This window comes from Rattus norvegicus, chromosome 1, assembly GCF_021556685.1.
Source record: "Rattus norvegicus strain SHRSP/BbbUtx chromosome 1, alternate assembly SHRSP_T2T, whole genome shotgun sequence".
Classification (NCBI taxonomy): domain Eukaryota; kingdom Metazoa; phylum Chordata; class Mammalia; order Rodentia; family Muridae; genus Rattus; species Rattus norvegicus.
The window spans coordinates 99,365,682-99,382,853 of record NC_141534.1 but is presented as its reverse complement, the minus strand read 5'-3'; the positions used below and the strand labels follow the sequence as shown (position 1 = coordinate 99,382,853).

The window sequence follows — 17,172 nt, the reverse complement described above, 5'->3', positions numbered from 1 at the left end:
TTTCTGCTTGGAAACAGAGACTTCATTAGACTCTGTGTTTAGTGATCAAAGTTTACTTCTCCGGAGCATGAGACTAGGAAATCCTGATCTTCCTGTTAACACTGGGCAACATTGTCAGTTCAAAGAGTTCGTGGTTTAAAGATTTTAACAAATTTAGGTTTTGTGTAGTTTTCAGACACCTAGAGAGCTTTTTATTACACTTGATGGGCTCTAGATACAATTTAAAATGTTTAGCTCCTCAAACTGCCATCCTTTGCTAGGTCTTCTCCCACTTACAGCATAAGCACGAGCAGAAGTGAGTAATGACTGCTTCCTGTTTTATGTATTGGTGTTGAAATACGGTATGTTCTTTCAGACTCACAGAGTTTAGATTTTCTGGCACAGTCTCTCCAGCATACATGGTGTAAGGACGTTGTCGGTGACCTAGGACCACGTGCTGCAGTACTGGGTGAGTCTTGCCAGTGTGGTGTCATTCATACCAGCACCAAGTCATACTCTCCAGGGCAGTGCCACTGAGTTTTAGTAAATCTCAGTCCTTTTTGTCTGTTTAAAAAGGAGGTTCTTGCTTCTCTATTGTTGGCCTTACGTGTTCTTTGCCTGCGTTAGATAACGTTAGTCCTTTTTCAGATGTACCATTTGCAGTCATGTCTGTCTAGCGTACAGCTTGTTTTCCCGTTCTTTAGTGGCATCTTTTCTACAGTGCTTGATTTGATTTGTCTTCGATTTTAAGGGATTTTGCAGAAGATTTTCATAAGACATAACGGTCCATCATTGACTTGAAATGCTATTTTCTGGTTTAGGCATCAGGATAGTGAGAGTCTTGTAGGATGAGCTAGGAAATGTTTCCTTTGCTTCTGACTTCTGACGGAGCTTGTGGGTTGGTGTCAGGTCTTCCTTAAATGTTTGGTAGACTTCGTCAGTGGGCCCATTTCAATTTAGTGCCCTCTTCAGGATGTTATTAATCATTAATTTAATTTCTTCAAGATGCTCTTTCTCTTCTTTCTCTCATCCCTCCCCCTTGTCTTGTTCTCCCATTAAAACCTCTCCATGTGGAAAAAAAAAACCAATTTCTTCAAGACATATATATCCTTCTTGCCTATTTTTGTTTTGTTTGGGAATTTTGTAAAAATTTTTTTTTTAAAGAAATTTGTTTTATCTAGAACAGTGGTTCTCAACCTGTAGGTCCTGTGACAGGTGTCAGATTTATAACAGTAGCAAAATTACAGTTAAAAATTAGCAACAATATCATTTTATGACTGGGGGTCACCACAACATGAGGAACTGTATTAAAGGGTCACAGCATTAGGAAGTTTGGGAACCACTGATGTAGATGATCAAATTGTGAGCATAGAAATGTCCATTCCCACCATCTATAAATGTCTTGGCATGCTTATAAACATGTGGGAATATCCTTTATCAGCCTTTCAGTGTCAGTGGGTTAGTAGTCATGTCCCTTCTTCCTTCTTTTCCTGCTGCTCTCTTCATCTCCCTTCCACTACCCACTAACCAAGAGGCTTAGTGATTTTGTTGCTCATACTGTGGAGTAAATTCCGTGTCATTAGAATCCATATGCTGCAGTCCTGCCCTGCATGCAGTGTGGCTGTGTCTTAGATTTAGCTCAGTGATGCCATAAGAGTGACCCTACTCTGATTAGATATAGAGCCCTTAGCAGAGGGGAGGGAAGCTCTTGTGGACTTAGGGAGAAGGTGGCTATCTGCGCACCAGGATGACAGCACTCTAGAACCCACAATGGCCAACACTTTTTTGATCTTGGATTTGCAGCATCCAGAACTATAAGAAAATTAATTGATTTTCTTTTATAATTAATAATTTATGATTTTTAATTTTTTTTTTTGGTTCTTTTTTTTCGGAGCTGGGGACCGAACCCAGGGTCTTGTGCTTCCTAGGTAAGCGCTCTACCACTGAGCTAAATCCCCAGCCCCATGATTTTTAATTTTATGTGCATTAGTGTTGTACCTATATGTATGTCTGTGTGAGGGTGTTGAATCCCCTGGAACTGTAGTTACAGACAGGTGTGAACAGCCACGTGGGTACTGGAATTGAACCCAGATACTCTGGAAGAGCAGTCAGTGCTCCTAACCACTGAGCAATCTCTCCAGCCCAGAAAATTATTTTCTGTTTTTTAAGAAACTGACTGAGACTGATAAATTTTGCAGTTATTTCACAGTCCTTCCATATTTCTCTATAAAAAAATTTTTCCTTCTATTTGCTTTGCCACTGGAATTTTCTACCCCAGTCTGTGGGATAGGAATATATATCCTGTCTCTGTCTCTGTCTGTCAGTCTGTCTGTCTCTCTCTCCATTTTTTTGTTTGTTTGTTTGTTTGTTTTGAGACAGAGTTTCTTTGTATAGCCTTGGCTTTCCTAGAACTCACCCTGTAGACCAGGCTGGCCTCCCACTCATAGAGTGACTCTGCCTCTGAGTTCTGGGATAAAAGACATAAGCCACTACACCAGGCTAGATTCTGTCTCTTGGGAACATTGCGTAAGAGTTAAGTTTGTAGGAAGAAATAAGACAAGAGTTTAGATAAACTCAACAGGTAGAGTAACTTTAATTAACCAGAGAGGAGGTGTCTTGGGTCTGGCACAGGACCCGGCAATACAGTGATCATGCAAATTACATGCTTCAAGCTGGGACTTCTGAGGCTAAGGATAGGGAAGAGGGAAGGGGTTTTGTTAGGGTCAGGATGGGAAGTTAGTTGTTTCCTTTAAGAGTTGTGTTTGAAACTGCAGGGTCTGTTATCTTTGCAACTAGCTAGCTGCTTTACTTCTGCGGTCTCCAGGAATTTGGGGACAGGGCAGTGCTTTTCTTTGGCAATTCCCAAATAGCTGGTTTCTTGGTATATTGAGCTCAGTTTAGGGCCTTGACTTTTTTGGGGGGCAAGGGGAATATGTCCTGTACATTTCAGGAAGAACGTGTGTTGGAGACATAATTGTGGTCTCCTTTTGAAAGTATAGTCTGCCAAGTTGGGAAAATTGTTCTATTCTTAAAGGTTGGAATATGAATTTCTGTAACAATTTTTAAAAAATGATTGAAGCAAGATCTTTTTAAATTCACTCATTTAACATGTACACGTGCATGTGCATGGGCAGATCTATACCATGGAATGCCTGTGGAGGTCAGAGATCAACTTAAAACAGTGTTTCTCTCTTCCTGCACGTAGGATCAGGGATCAATCTTAGGTCGTCAGGATTGACAGCAAGTGCCTTTACCTGATGAGCCATTTTTGTCAGTTCCAAAGCAAGATTCTTCACTCTGATTGCTACATGTTTAATATAAAATCTGTTTGATAATTCTTGTGTTGAGTCTGTATAACAGTGCTTATTTTTATTATTTTTATCCTGTTTTATATAAATAATTTTCAAGATAGCTTTTTATCACTATCTTTATTTCACAGATAAAGCTGTAAACTATAAGGATTCCTTGACAGATTCGCCTACAATTATGTTTGAGAAGAAGCAACAGAGCCTCCCTTTAAAACACATGGATAAGGTTGTATATTTAAATACCCACTGAATATAAAGCTCACAGGACAGCACTATCCTGTGATCAACAGTGTGTGCTTCATAGTTAGAACTCCCCAGAGTAGTTTATCAATGAAAAATGTAGTTTGTCTGTTTTGGTGGAGAGGTAACTGGTTCTTGCTTGTCGAGCTTTTGACAGGTGAGTAGTAACCTGTCTATAAAAGTAGTAACCTGTCTTATGTTTGCTAAACATAGATGAGTTACTATCTGGATTTGAGAGCTATTCAAGTAATTAATTTCAGTTCTAATGTGTCTTACAGTTCTTTTGACAAAAGACAAACGAAAGTAATTGTAGACATTGCAAACACTCCAATGAAATGCCAATTGCCTGCTGTTTGACATTTTAATGATTATGTGACAGCATAACCATCCAACATTGACTCTTGTGTATGCATGAAAACTTCTTGAATAATTGTTGTTGAAAGTAATTTGCAATGTATTTTGGTTCCAAAAAATATAAATCTTAAAAGAGTTGTTTTTCCCCTCTTCCTTGCTCCTTCCCCCTTCCTCTCTCTCTTTTCTCTTCTCTCCCCGTCCTTTGTTCCGTTCTTACAGTGCATTGAATCTTCTGTGTACTGGCCAACAAAAAGAGGCATAACCATATATGCTGATCCAGATATTCCAGCAGCAAGGTATGACCTGAAGATTAGATGTAGCGGAGTAGAGTTCTAGGACAGCATGATATAGTCTTACACAGTTATCCTTCATAGTATGGTGGGTTGGGGAGGCTTAGTTCTAAGACCACTGAGAGATCAAGCTGTGTGTGCAAATCCAGACTGAAGAGTGTGATGAAACTTACATGAAACCTGCAAACATCCTCATGTATATTGTAAGTCCTCTCTAAATGACTTCTAATGCTGAACGCAATGTCAGTACTCTACGTAGTTGTTAGGACTGTATTGTTTAGGGAATTTTGTCAAGGGAAGAAATCTCCATGTCTAAAATAGGCCGTTTGTTTTTGCCAAATATTCCATTGTGGTTAGTTGAGGGCATGTGGATGCCACAAATACAGAAAGTCACATGGTCAGTAAGAATGTAAAAGGTTGATGATGATGATGGTCGTGGTGGTGGTGGTGATGATGATGATGATGATGATGATGATGATGGTAGACTAGTACCCCTGCTCCCAACCCCCGCCACCCAAAACAACAAGGTCGTCTGGGAAATTTTGGCTCAAAATTCTACTTTTTTTAAGAGGCCACTTTTTTGTTTGGTTTGGTTTGGGAGACAGTTTTTTATTGTTTTAAGATTTATTTATTTTATGTATGCAAGTACACTGTTGCTGTCTTCAGAAAGAATCAGGTCCTATTACAGATGGTTGTGAGCCACCATGTGGTTGCTGGAAATTGAACTCAGGACCTCTGGAAGAGCAGTCAGTGCTCTTAACCACTGAGCCATCTCTCCAGCCCAAAACACACTACTTTAAAGGAAAAAAAAATTCTTACTTAACAACTGGTTAGCTGACAACACAGTGGAATGAAAACTGGTAGTGGGTCTAGAGTTCCTTGCTGCCTAGTTGGACACAGCTCTATCATACACATGTTCATCCCGTGATGCACAGAGTGAGTAAGCACAGGCCACAGCAGCACAGCTTACAGCTTGCAAGGTTGGAGAACGCCAAGAATAGTTCTCATCTTCTCTAGAGTGTCTGACTATACTCCTGCACTCATTAAGATGCACATGGGAGGGCTGGAGAGATGGCTCAGAGGTTAAGAGCACTGACTGCTCTTCCAGAGGTCCTGAGTTCAAATCCCAGCAACCACATGGTAACTCACAACCATCTGTAATGTGATCTGATGCTCTCTTCTGGTGTGTCTGAAGACAGCTACAGTGTACTTCTATATAATAAATAAATCTTTAAAAAGAAAAAAAGGTGCACATGGTAACATCAATGAAATCACACAGTAGCTGTCTCAGGTTCTCTGTGGCTGCGGTACCAGCTCTTTCTGGATTGGTGAGTGGCTTCATGGCTGGTATGCATGTGCTCAGCCTGGATTGTCCTTAGACTCCAGCAGCAATAGAGACTTCACACATACACTCAGCATCCCAGGTACTCTTCTTCCACATCTGCCAGGCTAGACGGGGATTCTGGGAAAATCTGCTGTGTGTTTTGTTTGGGCCACTTAGGGAACAGATGAGCAGCAGGAATAAGAGGGTAGAGACTCCCCTTTACATGGATCACAGGCTCACCGTTTCCTCTGAGTTCACTGATGAATTTTCTTCTGTAATTTAGGACACATTGCTGATAGCTGCAGGGTTGGAATTACTGAGATTGAATATGGTCTTGGGCAGGACCAGAAGAAAACAGAGACCGAAAGAAAACAAGAATTCCTCATATTTAGGCTGAAGTGCCTTGCCTCTCATTTCTTTGACATGCCGGGGAGTCTTTTTTTTAATTGAATATTTTATTAATTACATTTCAAATGTTATCACCTTCCCTGGTTTCCCTTCTATCCCAACCCCTCTTACCCACCCACCCACTCCTGTCTCACTGCCTTAGCATTCCTCTACTCTGGGGCATCAAGCCTTCACAGGACCAAGGGCCTCCCCTCCCAGTGATGCCAGATAGGGCCCCTTCAGCTCCTCAGTCCTTCCTTAACTTCCCCGTTGGGTCCCTGTGAGCAGTCAGATGGTTGGCCTCGAGCATCTGCATCTGTGTTGGTCGGGATCTGGCAGAGCCTCTCAGACAGCTGTACCAGGCTCCTGTCAGCAAGCTCTTCCAGGCGTCAGCAATAGTGTCTTGATTTGTTGGCTACATGTGGGATGGATCCCCAGGTGGGACAGTCTCTGGATGGCCTTTCCTTCAGTCTCTGCTCCACTCTTTGTCCCTGTATTTCCTTTAGACAGGAGCACTTCTGTGTTAAAATTTTGGAGATGGGTGGGTGGCCCCATCCCTCAACCTGGGGGCCATGCCTCACCTCTGGATGTGGTCTTGACAGGTTCTCCCTCCGCTTTGTGGGATATTTCAGCTAATGTCATCCATGCCAGAGGAGTCTTGATCAGAAGTTTTGAGAATCTACATTTGCTGTGCAGTTTAGCATCTAGTCTACCCTCAGCCTGATAGTGGAAGGGAAAAGACCAAGAAATCTCCAGAATTTTGTTTGTTACTTACCCCTTGGTTGCTTTGGTACTCAGGCAGTTTCTAATAGTAGAACTAAAGTAGTTCCAGTAGCACTGGCCAGCCCACGCATGATTTCACAGTTAGTTTAGCCTCTGTTCTCACAGTAATGTTCGGGTAGATTAAGGGCTTCCTTACGGCTACTATTTTAAAATTTCCCCAGAAAATAGTTATCTTTGTGGGTTCAACAATTTGGATAAAAGTTTGCAGCCCAGTCGCAGCCTTATTTTGAAGCAGTGAGAGGGAATTGTTCTTTTGTCAAATACTCCTCCAAGGATAGAGTAGGGAGATGGCAAAAATATAAAATACAGGGAGGTACTTTGTCAGTTTACGACTAACTTCCTTAAACAGGAGAAAACAATGTAAAACAGAGTGCCATGTCAGATTTAAATAAAACATTTAAACTGTCAGTAGCAAGAGATGCTAGCCAAGAGACATTGCAGTTGGGATAAGTATTACAACTCTGAGGCTTCCAGAGAGCCTTGGGATGCTCGCTGAGAGCAGCCCCTTGGCAGAGGAAGTCTGCAGGTCAGGAGTAGCAGGAGGACCAGTCTTCTGTCTGCATCAGGTCTCTGGAATAGCAGGTCTTACGGCCAGGAATCTCTGAAGCTACAGATCTGAGGTTTGGACTGGCTGGAATCTGAAGCTGTGGGTCTTGGAAGCTGAAAGCAGCTTCAGGGAAACCTTCCTTCCACAGCCCTGCAGAGCGAGTGAGTGTTAGAGGTGCTGAGAGCTGGCTGAGTGAGCTCAGAGTTGCAGCTTCATTCAGCCTGTCCCCTGCAAGTCTTGAGGACAGACTAATGAGTGAGCCAGGTAGGAACTGGGCTCTGAAGTCTTCTGGCTTCTGACCCATAAGGGAACAGGAGCCCCTGGGGCTAGGCCCTGGAGGCTTCTCTTTCTCTGTAAGATCCTAGGCAACTCTGGGATTGAAACCCCAGCTCACTGATGGAGAAGACAGGTACCCAGGCCTCTGCCTTTGCAGGGATAGGGAACTGATAAGGAAACTGCTGGCCATTCCTGGTTTCTTCAGCAGCAGACTTTGGAGGGTGCCTGTTGCTTTCTGGCTTCTTTCCACCAGGGATTTCACTCTGCTTGAGTTTGGGGGATTTTTCTTTTGGTTTGTTGGGTTTTTGTTTGTTTGTTTGTTTTGTTTTGCTTTTTTGGTTGTTGTTGTTTTGTTGTTATTGTTTTGTTTTTTTGGTTTTTGTTGTTTGGTTTCTGTTTTTATTTCTTTAGCAACTACTCCTGCTGTGCTAAAGGCTTGAGGCTACCAGCTCTCAGAAAGCTTCATGGGGTGGGTGAGTAGTGCATACAGACCTCAAAGGACCCTGACCCCAACAATTTCTCAGTGTCTTACAACTGAAGCACGTGGTTTTCTCAGCAGCAGGATCTTGTCATCGAGGTTCTGGTGGGCAACCAATAGCAGTGAGGATTGCCTGTGTTAACTTGTGAATAAATCTTTTCATGTGTTCCGGTTTCCAGTGTGTTTAGCCAGAAGCCAAGTGAGAAGCCACTGCGGTTGACTGAAAAGAAAGACTGTGACGAGAAGAATGGCTGTGTAAAGTAAGGCTGTGTTTGTTTGCTTGTTTGGGCTGAATTAGTTCATTTGCTTAGTTTCTTTTTTCCTGACTTGAATTGTTTATTGATATAATTGTATAAAATGATAAGCAAGAATTTACCTCTATTGTTGTTGACTTCAAACCTCCATTCTCATAAAACAGAAAATATTCAGGAAGTCCCCTATATGGTTTTTAAGCTATGTCAGGGTGGGGTTGGGTTAAACCTTGGTTCTGGTAAGGGGTCGTCCTCACCCTGACTCTGTCAGTGAGGTGGGCAGTGTTTGAATGTTGTTGGGTGCAGTTTTTACACCTTGTGACTGTTGATTTTGGTGGGTGATGCTTGCTTTCCTTACCAGTTTTCTGACGTTAAATGGGTCTACCTCCTCCTAACAGCAGAATAATTTTATTTTATGCTTGTTTGACTCACAAAACTGGTTCATACCCATGCTTCTGATTTTTTTTTAATGCTAGATGCTACCAGCTTAAACAGTGAGAGCTGGGTAATTGGCTGCTCTGTAGTTACCAGACTGACAGCTTACAATAGTTTGTGTCCATGCTCTCCCACTGTTCTTATCACTGTCAGGTTGCTTAGCCACCTTTCAGAACCACCATGCCCTGTGTGGCCTCTGACCAGTACAGGCCTCTCCGTGTATGGGAGTCAAGTATGTTGAAGGCTGGTGTGGGGCTTACAGTGAGGCTGATGGTTAATACTTCTAATGCTGGCAACCCCTCCCAGAGAAGCTCTCCTGCTTGACAATTGCTATTATAAGTGACTATTTTCCTTGGAACAAAGAATTTTTTAAATTATAATTTAGTTTGAAGTTATAATTGAGTGAACCATGACAGACTCTTTATTTTCATGCCTCATAAAGCCTTGTCTTACCTACTACTATCTTGCTAAGTGCTCTTTGCTTAGTCCTGACTGAAGGAAAAAGATACAGTGGTTGTTTGTCATCTGCCATACATTCCAGGGAGCTGAAGAAAGTCAGTGTCCTAGTTAGGATTTCTGTTGTGTGGCCAAAGCAAACTGGGAAGGAAAGGGTTCAGCTTCTTTGGCTTCCTATACTTCAGCATTCCCGTCCATCACTGAAGGACGTCAGGACAGGAATTCAAACAGGGCTGTTACCTGGATGCAGGAGCTGATGCCGGGAACTGGGGAGGGTACTGCTTAGTTGCTTGCTCACCATGGATTGATTGCTCAACCTGTGTTCTTACAGAACCCAGGGCCACCAGCCCAGGGGTGGCACCCCCAAAATGGGTTGGGTCCTCCCCTATGAATCCCTGACTAAGAAAATATCCTACAGCTAGATCTTATGAAGGCATTTTCTCAATTGCGGTTCCCTCATTTTAGATAGATGTAGCATTTGTCAAGTTGACGTAAAGCTATCCAGCATGGCAATGAGGCACTGAGTGCCAGTGACATCAGTGATGACTTCCCATGCTACTCTGAGGCTGTTATTGATCCCTTGAGCCCTGAACTCTATCTGTAGCAATCATCTGAAGCCTCTGCCAGGAAAGGAAACTACCAGAAGGCTTTCAGAGATTATTACAGTATCTTTGACCTAAAACCCAACTGAAACAAGGGCTATTCATGAAAAAATCGAGTCGCTAAGCCCTGTGAAGATGACTTGAAACAAAGAATGGCAGGCAAGATGGCTCAGTGGGTGAAGGTGCTTGCCACCAAACTAATCATGAATTCAATCCCCAGCTCCCATATGGAAAGAAAGATTGACTGCCTCAAGTAGTTCTTTGATTTTTTCACCCCTGCATAAAGAAAAATAATACACATGGGGCTTTGGTTTGGTGTTTTTGAGACAGAGTAGCTGTATGCAGCTCTGGCTGTCCTGGAACTCACTCTGTATACCAGGCTGGCCTGGAGCTCACAGAGATCCTCCTGCCTCTGTGTCCTGAGTTCTGGGATTAAAGACCACTACCCTGCTACATGTCTATCTTTAAAGGCTTTAGGACTGGTGAGATGTTTCAGCAATCAGTTTCTTGCTGCCAAGCCTGAGTGGATCCATCCCCAAGATTCCCATGGTGGAAGGAGAAAACCAACTGTTATCAGTTGTCTGCTAAACTGTACCTGTATACTTGTGTGCACATACATGTACATAAATGATTTTTAAAAGTTATAAAATGATTTTAATACATAAAATGGGTTGGGGAAATGTTTGAGCAATAATGCAATTACCACGCAAGCAAGAGTGTAGAAACCTAGATTTCCAGAACACATGTAAATGCTGAATGGACATAGTAGTGCTCCTTTAGTTCTAGCCTCAAAAGATGGAAATGGAATCCCTGGTGCAAGCTGGCTTTGGGACTGCCTGTATTGGTGAGCTGTGGGTTTGACTGAGAGATCATGCCTCAAAGATGACTCTTGTCCCCAATCTCCGCCTCCCCACAAATTCAAACACAAACACAAATTTGCGAGCACGCACATGCACACACCACATAAACATAAAGAAAAAGCAGATAACTCTCAATTTACAAGGTCTTATAGAACACAGAGAGAAAGGTGATTGGCGGAGAGGAAATTTACATACCCTTCAACATGTCTAACCCATACCAAAGTCAGAATGTGATTTCAGTATGAGGACACTGCTCAGGGATCCTACCTACTAATAGAGAAACTACAAAGCCATCCAGTCTTGGACTGTGAGATTACCAGATCATGGCCATTCTCCATGTACTCCCCAGGGTTCATCTGAGCATAAAAAATGAAGAGGGAGAAACCACAGTATCCCCCAACCCTCTTTCCTCTCAGAAAAGGCTAAGTCAAAAGATGTACTGTAGAGTAAGAAGAGGTACTAAAGGAAAGAAGAGTTAGGGAGTGATATAACCAAGAAGAAAGATCTGAAATGGCCCTGAAGCATTAGGATTGAGCCGAGGAACTAGACCCTACCATACTGAATTTTATTACAATCAAGCAGCTGTGTAATTTGAAAAAGGTGGCCACAGTCAGTATGAGGAGCTTTATGAGAAGCCATCCAAATGGAGCGTGAGCCAGGAAGACTTAGCAACAGATTGCCAGGCTTGTGCCCAAGCTGAGTTGTATTTCAGAGAAGAAAAGTACAAGGGCGCCATCCAGTCCTCAGCAACTCCTGGCAGAGGTTTGGACTGCATGTGCTCAAGAAACAGCCGGGGCAGTGGAAATCCTGGAAGAGTGAGAGACACTGCTCACATCAGTCAGACTTGCCTTTGAAGAGGAAGAACTAGGGTGACAGATGCTTCCTAGGTCACAGAGTCTTATTTAAAAACCATAAAACAACCCAAGAGATGCCAGACAACACAGCTTGGAGCTTGAAATAGTGTACAAGGTCTTCAAAGAGTATATCCTCAAGGAGCCAGCCTCCATCAAGAAGATGCAGCAAGTCAGCAAGCAGCACCTTCATGATTGCTGCTTTAGTTCATGCCTCTAGGTTCCTGCCTTGCTTTCCCTCTAAGGACTGTGACCTGGGATGTGTAAGCCAAATAAGCCATTTCCTCTCCAAGTTGCTTTTGGCTAATGCTTTATGACAGTGGTGGAAACACGAGTTACCATCCCCCATAACCAGAAAAGGAGTACCTGAGAGCAGCAGCGCTGTCTGAAGGCTTGTGCAGCCATGTGCACGGTTTGTGGTTAGAGGAGTGAAGGAGGACTGGAAGACGCCCTTTCCTCCAGCATTCTTGCCTTTGAGGGACCCAGCTAGGCTTTTCTGCTGGAGCCCAGGGCTTCCTTTCCTATCTGTCATGCTAATGGCACTGTTCAACCCACTGTGCTTCTTTCTTAGACCTGTGTCCTTCACATAACTCCATCTCCCAATAGTGGGCCACCATACCCATTCCGGACTGCATGCCACCCATTCTTTTGAAATGGGTGATAGAAGTATGTGGATCCATAGGCAGAGCAGAGGTCCATACAGCAGTGTTGTAGGCCACGCACTATTTCTGGGGAGGCATGGGCCAATGACCATTTACCTCAGCCAGGAAACTAACAGACATAATACAGACACTAACAAAATACAACTTTGCAACCTGGTAAGTTGAATGGGGTCTCTTGCCTGAGCAATAATCACTCAAGACAGCTGAATCACAAAAGGCCCAACCCAGCATTGCCAAGTTTCCAAAACCTGGAATCCTGCAGTGCACCGCATGCAAGACTGCAGGCAGCTCAGCAGGTTGAAGAGCGTTCTTTCCAGATAGCCCAGCTCTCTCTGATCTTGCAGCAGGGTTGCTGTTTGAGGCTGTCTCTCAGCAATCCTACTACTTACACATTCCTGAGGAGGAGGGCCTGGTACATCTGTCAATCTCAGGGGATCCCTGAAACCGTTTACTTTCTGAATTGAAAGAGTGTTCTTAAAAGAGAGAGTTCCCAGAGAACTCCCTTTGGTTTCATCTGCCTGTCAAACTTCTGTGTCCTGGAGCTTCCTTCGGTCCTGTTGTTTCAACTCCCCTATAACTGCCTGTGTCTTCGGCTTTCCTCCAGTGTGTGTGAGGAGCTGCAGTATAACAGATCTCTTTAGGAATTTCTTGGGTGTTGAGTTAGAAACCTACTCTGCTCCTCTGAGGGCCTCTGAAGATGCCGAGAACTTTATGTTGGGCCTAAAGCATAGTTAAAACCTCTTGCCAACCTCCTCAGCCAACCTTGGCCATAGGTGAGACGAGCTGCACAGTTCTGTTGGTAGTGCCTTCCTGTAGCATTATTTTGAAAGATTTTGACACTAAGGCCAGATGTACTGGGGACTACTTTGATAATAGGTTAAGATATCTGGTATGGGTGTAGGTGAGTGGATGGCTTACCTTACGGTGGCTAAGAGACAGGGTGAGAGATCACATACCTGCGCTGGTATGCCTCTGCTTTTGTTCCAGCTAGCCTCCAGCCAACAGGATATTATTACCCACGTTTAGGGTTCGTCTACCCTCAGTTACAGTTGAATGTGCTGACTGCATCCTAATGCCTTCCTAGGCACACCAGGTTGTGCTTTATTAATGTCCTAGGATTTTCTCAAACCAATCAAGTTAGAATTAAGATGAACCATAGTGTCATGTCCTTTTTCATACATGTGACGTCTTTCAGTTTTCTTAATGGTGCTAGTCGTTTTGGGAGGTATCGTTGCTGCTCTTGATGCTGTGGTTCTTTTTTTTTTTTTTTTTTTCCCTGTTCTTTTTGACTTCTTAAGGGCAGAGACTTTTCTCTGTGCTGTGTTCTAGGGCCTAGTAAGCTAAGCAGAGTTCCCTGATGTGTGGTCTCCACTCAGCATGAGTCTGAGCGTCCACTGCACACTTACTTTCTCATTCGTCAGCTGAGAGAGAGCAAGGCCTTGGAGCTTTTGCATTAAAAAAAGAATCTCAGCCAGGCAGTGTTGGTGCACACCTTTAATCTCAGCACTCTGGAGGCAGAGGCAGGCAGAGCTCTGTGAGTTTGAGGCCAGCCTGGTCACTTTTCCAGTTCCAGGCCAGCCAGGCTACAGAGAGAAACCCTGTTCTGAAAACAAAACAAAACAAAACAAAAATCCAACCAAACAAAAACAACAACCACAAAAAAAGTCTGTAGGCTTGAATGGTGTTTCAGGAAAGAATGTGGTTCACTATGTGACCACCACACATCTCAAGTTCCCATCGCAGGAAATGGTGTGACTTCCTTGCTGCTCTCAGCAGTCTTTACCAATATTGAGGAGTGAGTTGGTCTGGGTATAAAGAAAAGTGCTTTCAAATAACTTCTTCTCTGCATTAGCAGAGACAATTCCTCATCTGGTATTTCTGACTATAAAATAAAGGTGATAATTGGACCAGTGGGTCTGATTTTAACTGGGGCTCCTTTTAAACCCTGCAGGACATTGGTGATTGAGGTAGCCCAGGTTTCGAGTGGAAAACAGGAAACTAGTGTGACCTCCTTGATCCTCACATGGTAGTGAAGCCAGCAAGACAGAGCACAGTGTTTTCCCACTGTGTCTCCCTCCACAGGGGAAGAGTTAAATAGGATTTCAGTGGGGAAATGTAAGCTACTTCTTTCTTTAAGTTGTCCTTTAAACTTGTTTACAGATTACTACAGTTTCTAAATCCTGATCCTTTGAGAGCTGATGAGATCTCTGACCTGCACCAGGTATTACAAACTCTAAAGATAGAAGAGCAAACAAGAGAAACTAGTATTGTTATTAAGCCTCCTTTCTCCCTTCAGATTCCCTTAGATTGGTTTTCCCCAAGTCCTGGTTTTTGCAGAATCCAGAGATTCACTGCTATAGTGCAGTGCCTATGTCTTATTAGGGGAACAAATGGTCTTTAGTTTGGGTGGTCGTAGTGTTTTCCAGGAAGCATGTATTCTAGGTTTTTACATGATGATCTCCAAGAAAACAGTTTTCTTCTTGGTAAAGCCCTTAATACTCTGCCGCCTTGTAAGGAAGACCTGGCTGCTGTTGTCTAATGTCTGTGTTGGTTAGTTGCAGAAGGTGAAGCTGGGCACATTGCAGCCTGGTGTGGTGCTCCGGAACAGGATCGAGCCCTGCCTCACACTGGATAAATCACCTCTGTCAGCAGACCTGAAGAAGGTGAACGTGTTCTTAAAGCCAGACTCCTGAGGAAATGCCAGCCTTTTCCAGCACAGAGGGTTACTTTGTTTTGCTTTGTCTGTTCCGTTCTAAGAGCGATGGGTATGGAATCCGAGCGATGGGCTTTGTGCATCCTGGGTGTGCATTTATCGCTGAACCATACCCCAGCCTCATAGGAGAATTTTAAATAAACACTTCTAAGGCTACATTGCATAATTCTTGCTTCTGAAGTTCTCTTGAAATCTTTTGTGATTTATTTCTCATGTAGTCATAAAGTCTAGATTAACTAACTTCCCAGAAGATTAACTATTTTATACAAAACCCCATTGTGCAACTGTTGGTCCTGTTCTGAAGTAACTTTTCTTTTCTTTTTTTTTGACACAGTCTCTCTGTGTAGCTCTGACTGTTCTGGAATTGACTCTGTAGACCAGTCTGGCCTCGAACTCAGATAGATCTGCCTGCCTCTGCATCCTGAGTGCTGGGATTAAAGGCATGTGCCACCACCTCCCAGATGTTCTGAAGTAAATTTTCAGATAGGCCTTTGGAGGGAGGTTAGAACACATTCTAGGACAGTTGTAATAGTTGTTTGCCCATCCTTTTCAAAATTTCATTATAACCTAGAGATTTCTCTTGGTAAATCAGTTAAACATATTTGTGTTTCCTTCCTGATTTTAAAGAAAAGGCGAAGGTTTGCTTTTGAATAATAAGAAGCCAAAGCATAAGAATGAACAGAATGAGAAGAGATTGTGAGGTTTTGAGTAGAGAGGAGCTTTTACGGGGTAAAAGATAGTAGACAGGTGCAGAGTGGCTGACTTAAGAGGGCAGGAGGGACACGGGGACAAGTAAACAGCCACACTCTGCTGGTTGATTATTGTTGTTGTTTTAGATTTGTTTGCTTGTTTCTCAAAACCGGGTTTCTCTGTGTTATTCTGGCTGTCCTCAAACTCACTCTGTACACCAGGCTGGCCTTGAACTTACAGAGATCCTCCAGCCTCTACCTCCAAAATGCTGGGATTAAAAGCTTTTTTTTTGTTTGTTTGTTTTGTTTTGGTTTGGTTTTTATCTCGTCTGTTTCTTGATTGTGCCCTACCAGTGTGTATTATTCTAAGTGGTGGATAACTAGAGTCACTTTCTGGAGAATGTTTCATGGTACTACTTAAAACTGTTCCAGGCATTTTCACCCTGCCACCCTGTCTTCCTGCTGTGTTAGGTTCCATGATGACAAGATTTGCCTCACTGTCTAAGCTGCTTGTCAGGACAGTATCTCTCTTCAGTGTGAACAAACTGCCGACTGTAAACATTCTGATGATAATCCTTCACCTAAAAAAGGAGAAACCAAACCAAACTCCATGCAGGGAGTAGAGACTGCTAGAAAGTAGGCATCACTAGGCGAAATGCTATGGGCCTGCACTCCCAGCAACTTGGGAGACTGAGGCACAAGGATTCCCTGAGCTCAGGACTTTGGAGTCAGCATGGGCAGCACAATGAGACTTGATTTCTAACAAGGAAACTACTGCCATAAATACAAGAAGATATTGCATCTGTTTGACAGTAACATTTTGTATTTCTGCTTTTGAGGTGCAGGAACTTCCTTTCAGCTGGATCAGGATCTTGTTACAATTGACCATAGTGGCAAACACAAAGGGAGAGAAGGAACCCTTGCTCCGTGCTGGATGTGTCCCTAGCCCTTTCAGTGAAGGGAAAGCTGTACTCACTGATGTTCTCCAGGCCTGGGGGAAGCAAGCAGCTGTGCTGTGACCACATCTATCCAAATCTACAACAAGGCTGGTGTTGAAAGTGTCAAGGGAAGGGGTACTGTTTAAAAAGGAACGCCCTGTGAACATTACCACAGCAAACCTCTCGGCATGCTGCTGGCAGTGTTGTAAACAAGCCAAGAAAATCAGTATGTGTCTTGATTGAACATACATTGTAGAGAGCTGATTGGTTCCTGAAACATGTACAGGAAAATGAGGGGAAAGCAAGCCAAAGATGAATGTAACAACAGGGTTCAACTGGGGCTCCAGCTGTCTAGCCAGAGAAGTACTTTGTGAGAGCTAACAGAAGAGCTGAGCTGCTGGATCTGTTCCCTGTGGATTCATGGCTTAATGTGCAAGAAGAAAAGGACCGGACTTAGACTTTAAATGGTTGCTGATGTAGTTTATACCTGCAATCTCAGGAAGAACAATTCATGGACAGCTAGAGTTACATGAAACCCTCTCAGCACACACAAAGTTGAAGGGCAGGAACATTCAGAAACCAAAGAGTAAGAAGTAACAAAAGCATCTTTATAAGTAGTAGGTGTGAGGTATGAAATGCAAGTGAGCGGAGAGAGCAACATAGAATCGAGACTCAGGTTTAACTAAGGTCTGAAACTAGATTGCTAGGAAAAGGAACAGGGCAAGAGGTTCTCTGAGGAGGGACAGTGA

General features: G+C 43.3%; 1 protein-coding gene across 3 annotated transcripts in view; it reads left to right on the top strand.

The window, feature by feature from the left end:
- Tdrd12 (tudor domain containing 12) overlaps positions 1–17,172 on the top strand; it is a 72,430-nt gene that overhangs the window by 27,698 nt on the left and 27,560 nt on the right. For 2 of the 3 annotated variants that reach the window (NM_001432607.1, XM_087591902.1), the window contains 6 exon segments: positions 356–448; positions 3,419–3,513; positions 4,101–4,177; positions 8,146–8,226; positions 14,244–14,304; positions 14,639–14,746. In NM_001432607.1, coding sequence (NP_001419536.1) covers positions 356–448; positions 3,419–3,513; positions 4,101–4,177; positions 8,146–8,226; positions 14,244–14,304; positions 14,639–14,746 — 515 coding nt within the window. 3 annotated transcript variants of the gene reach the window in all.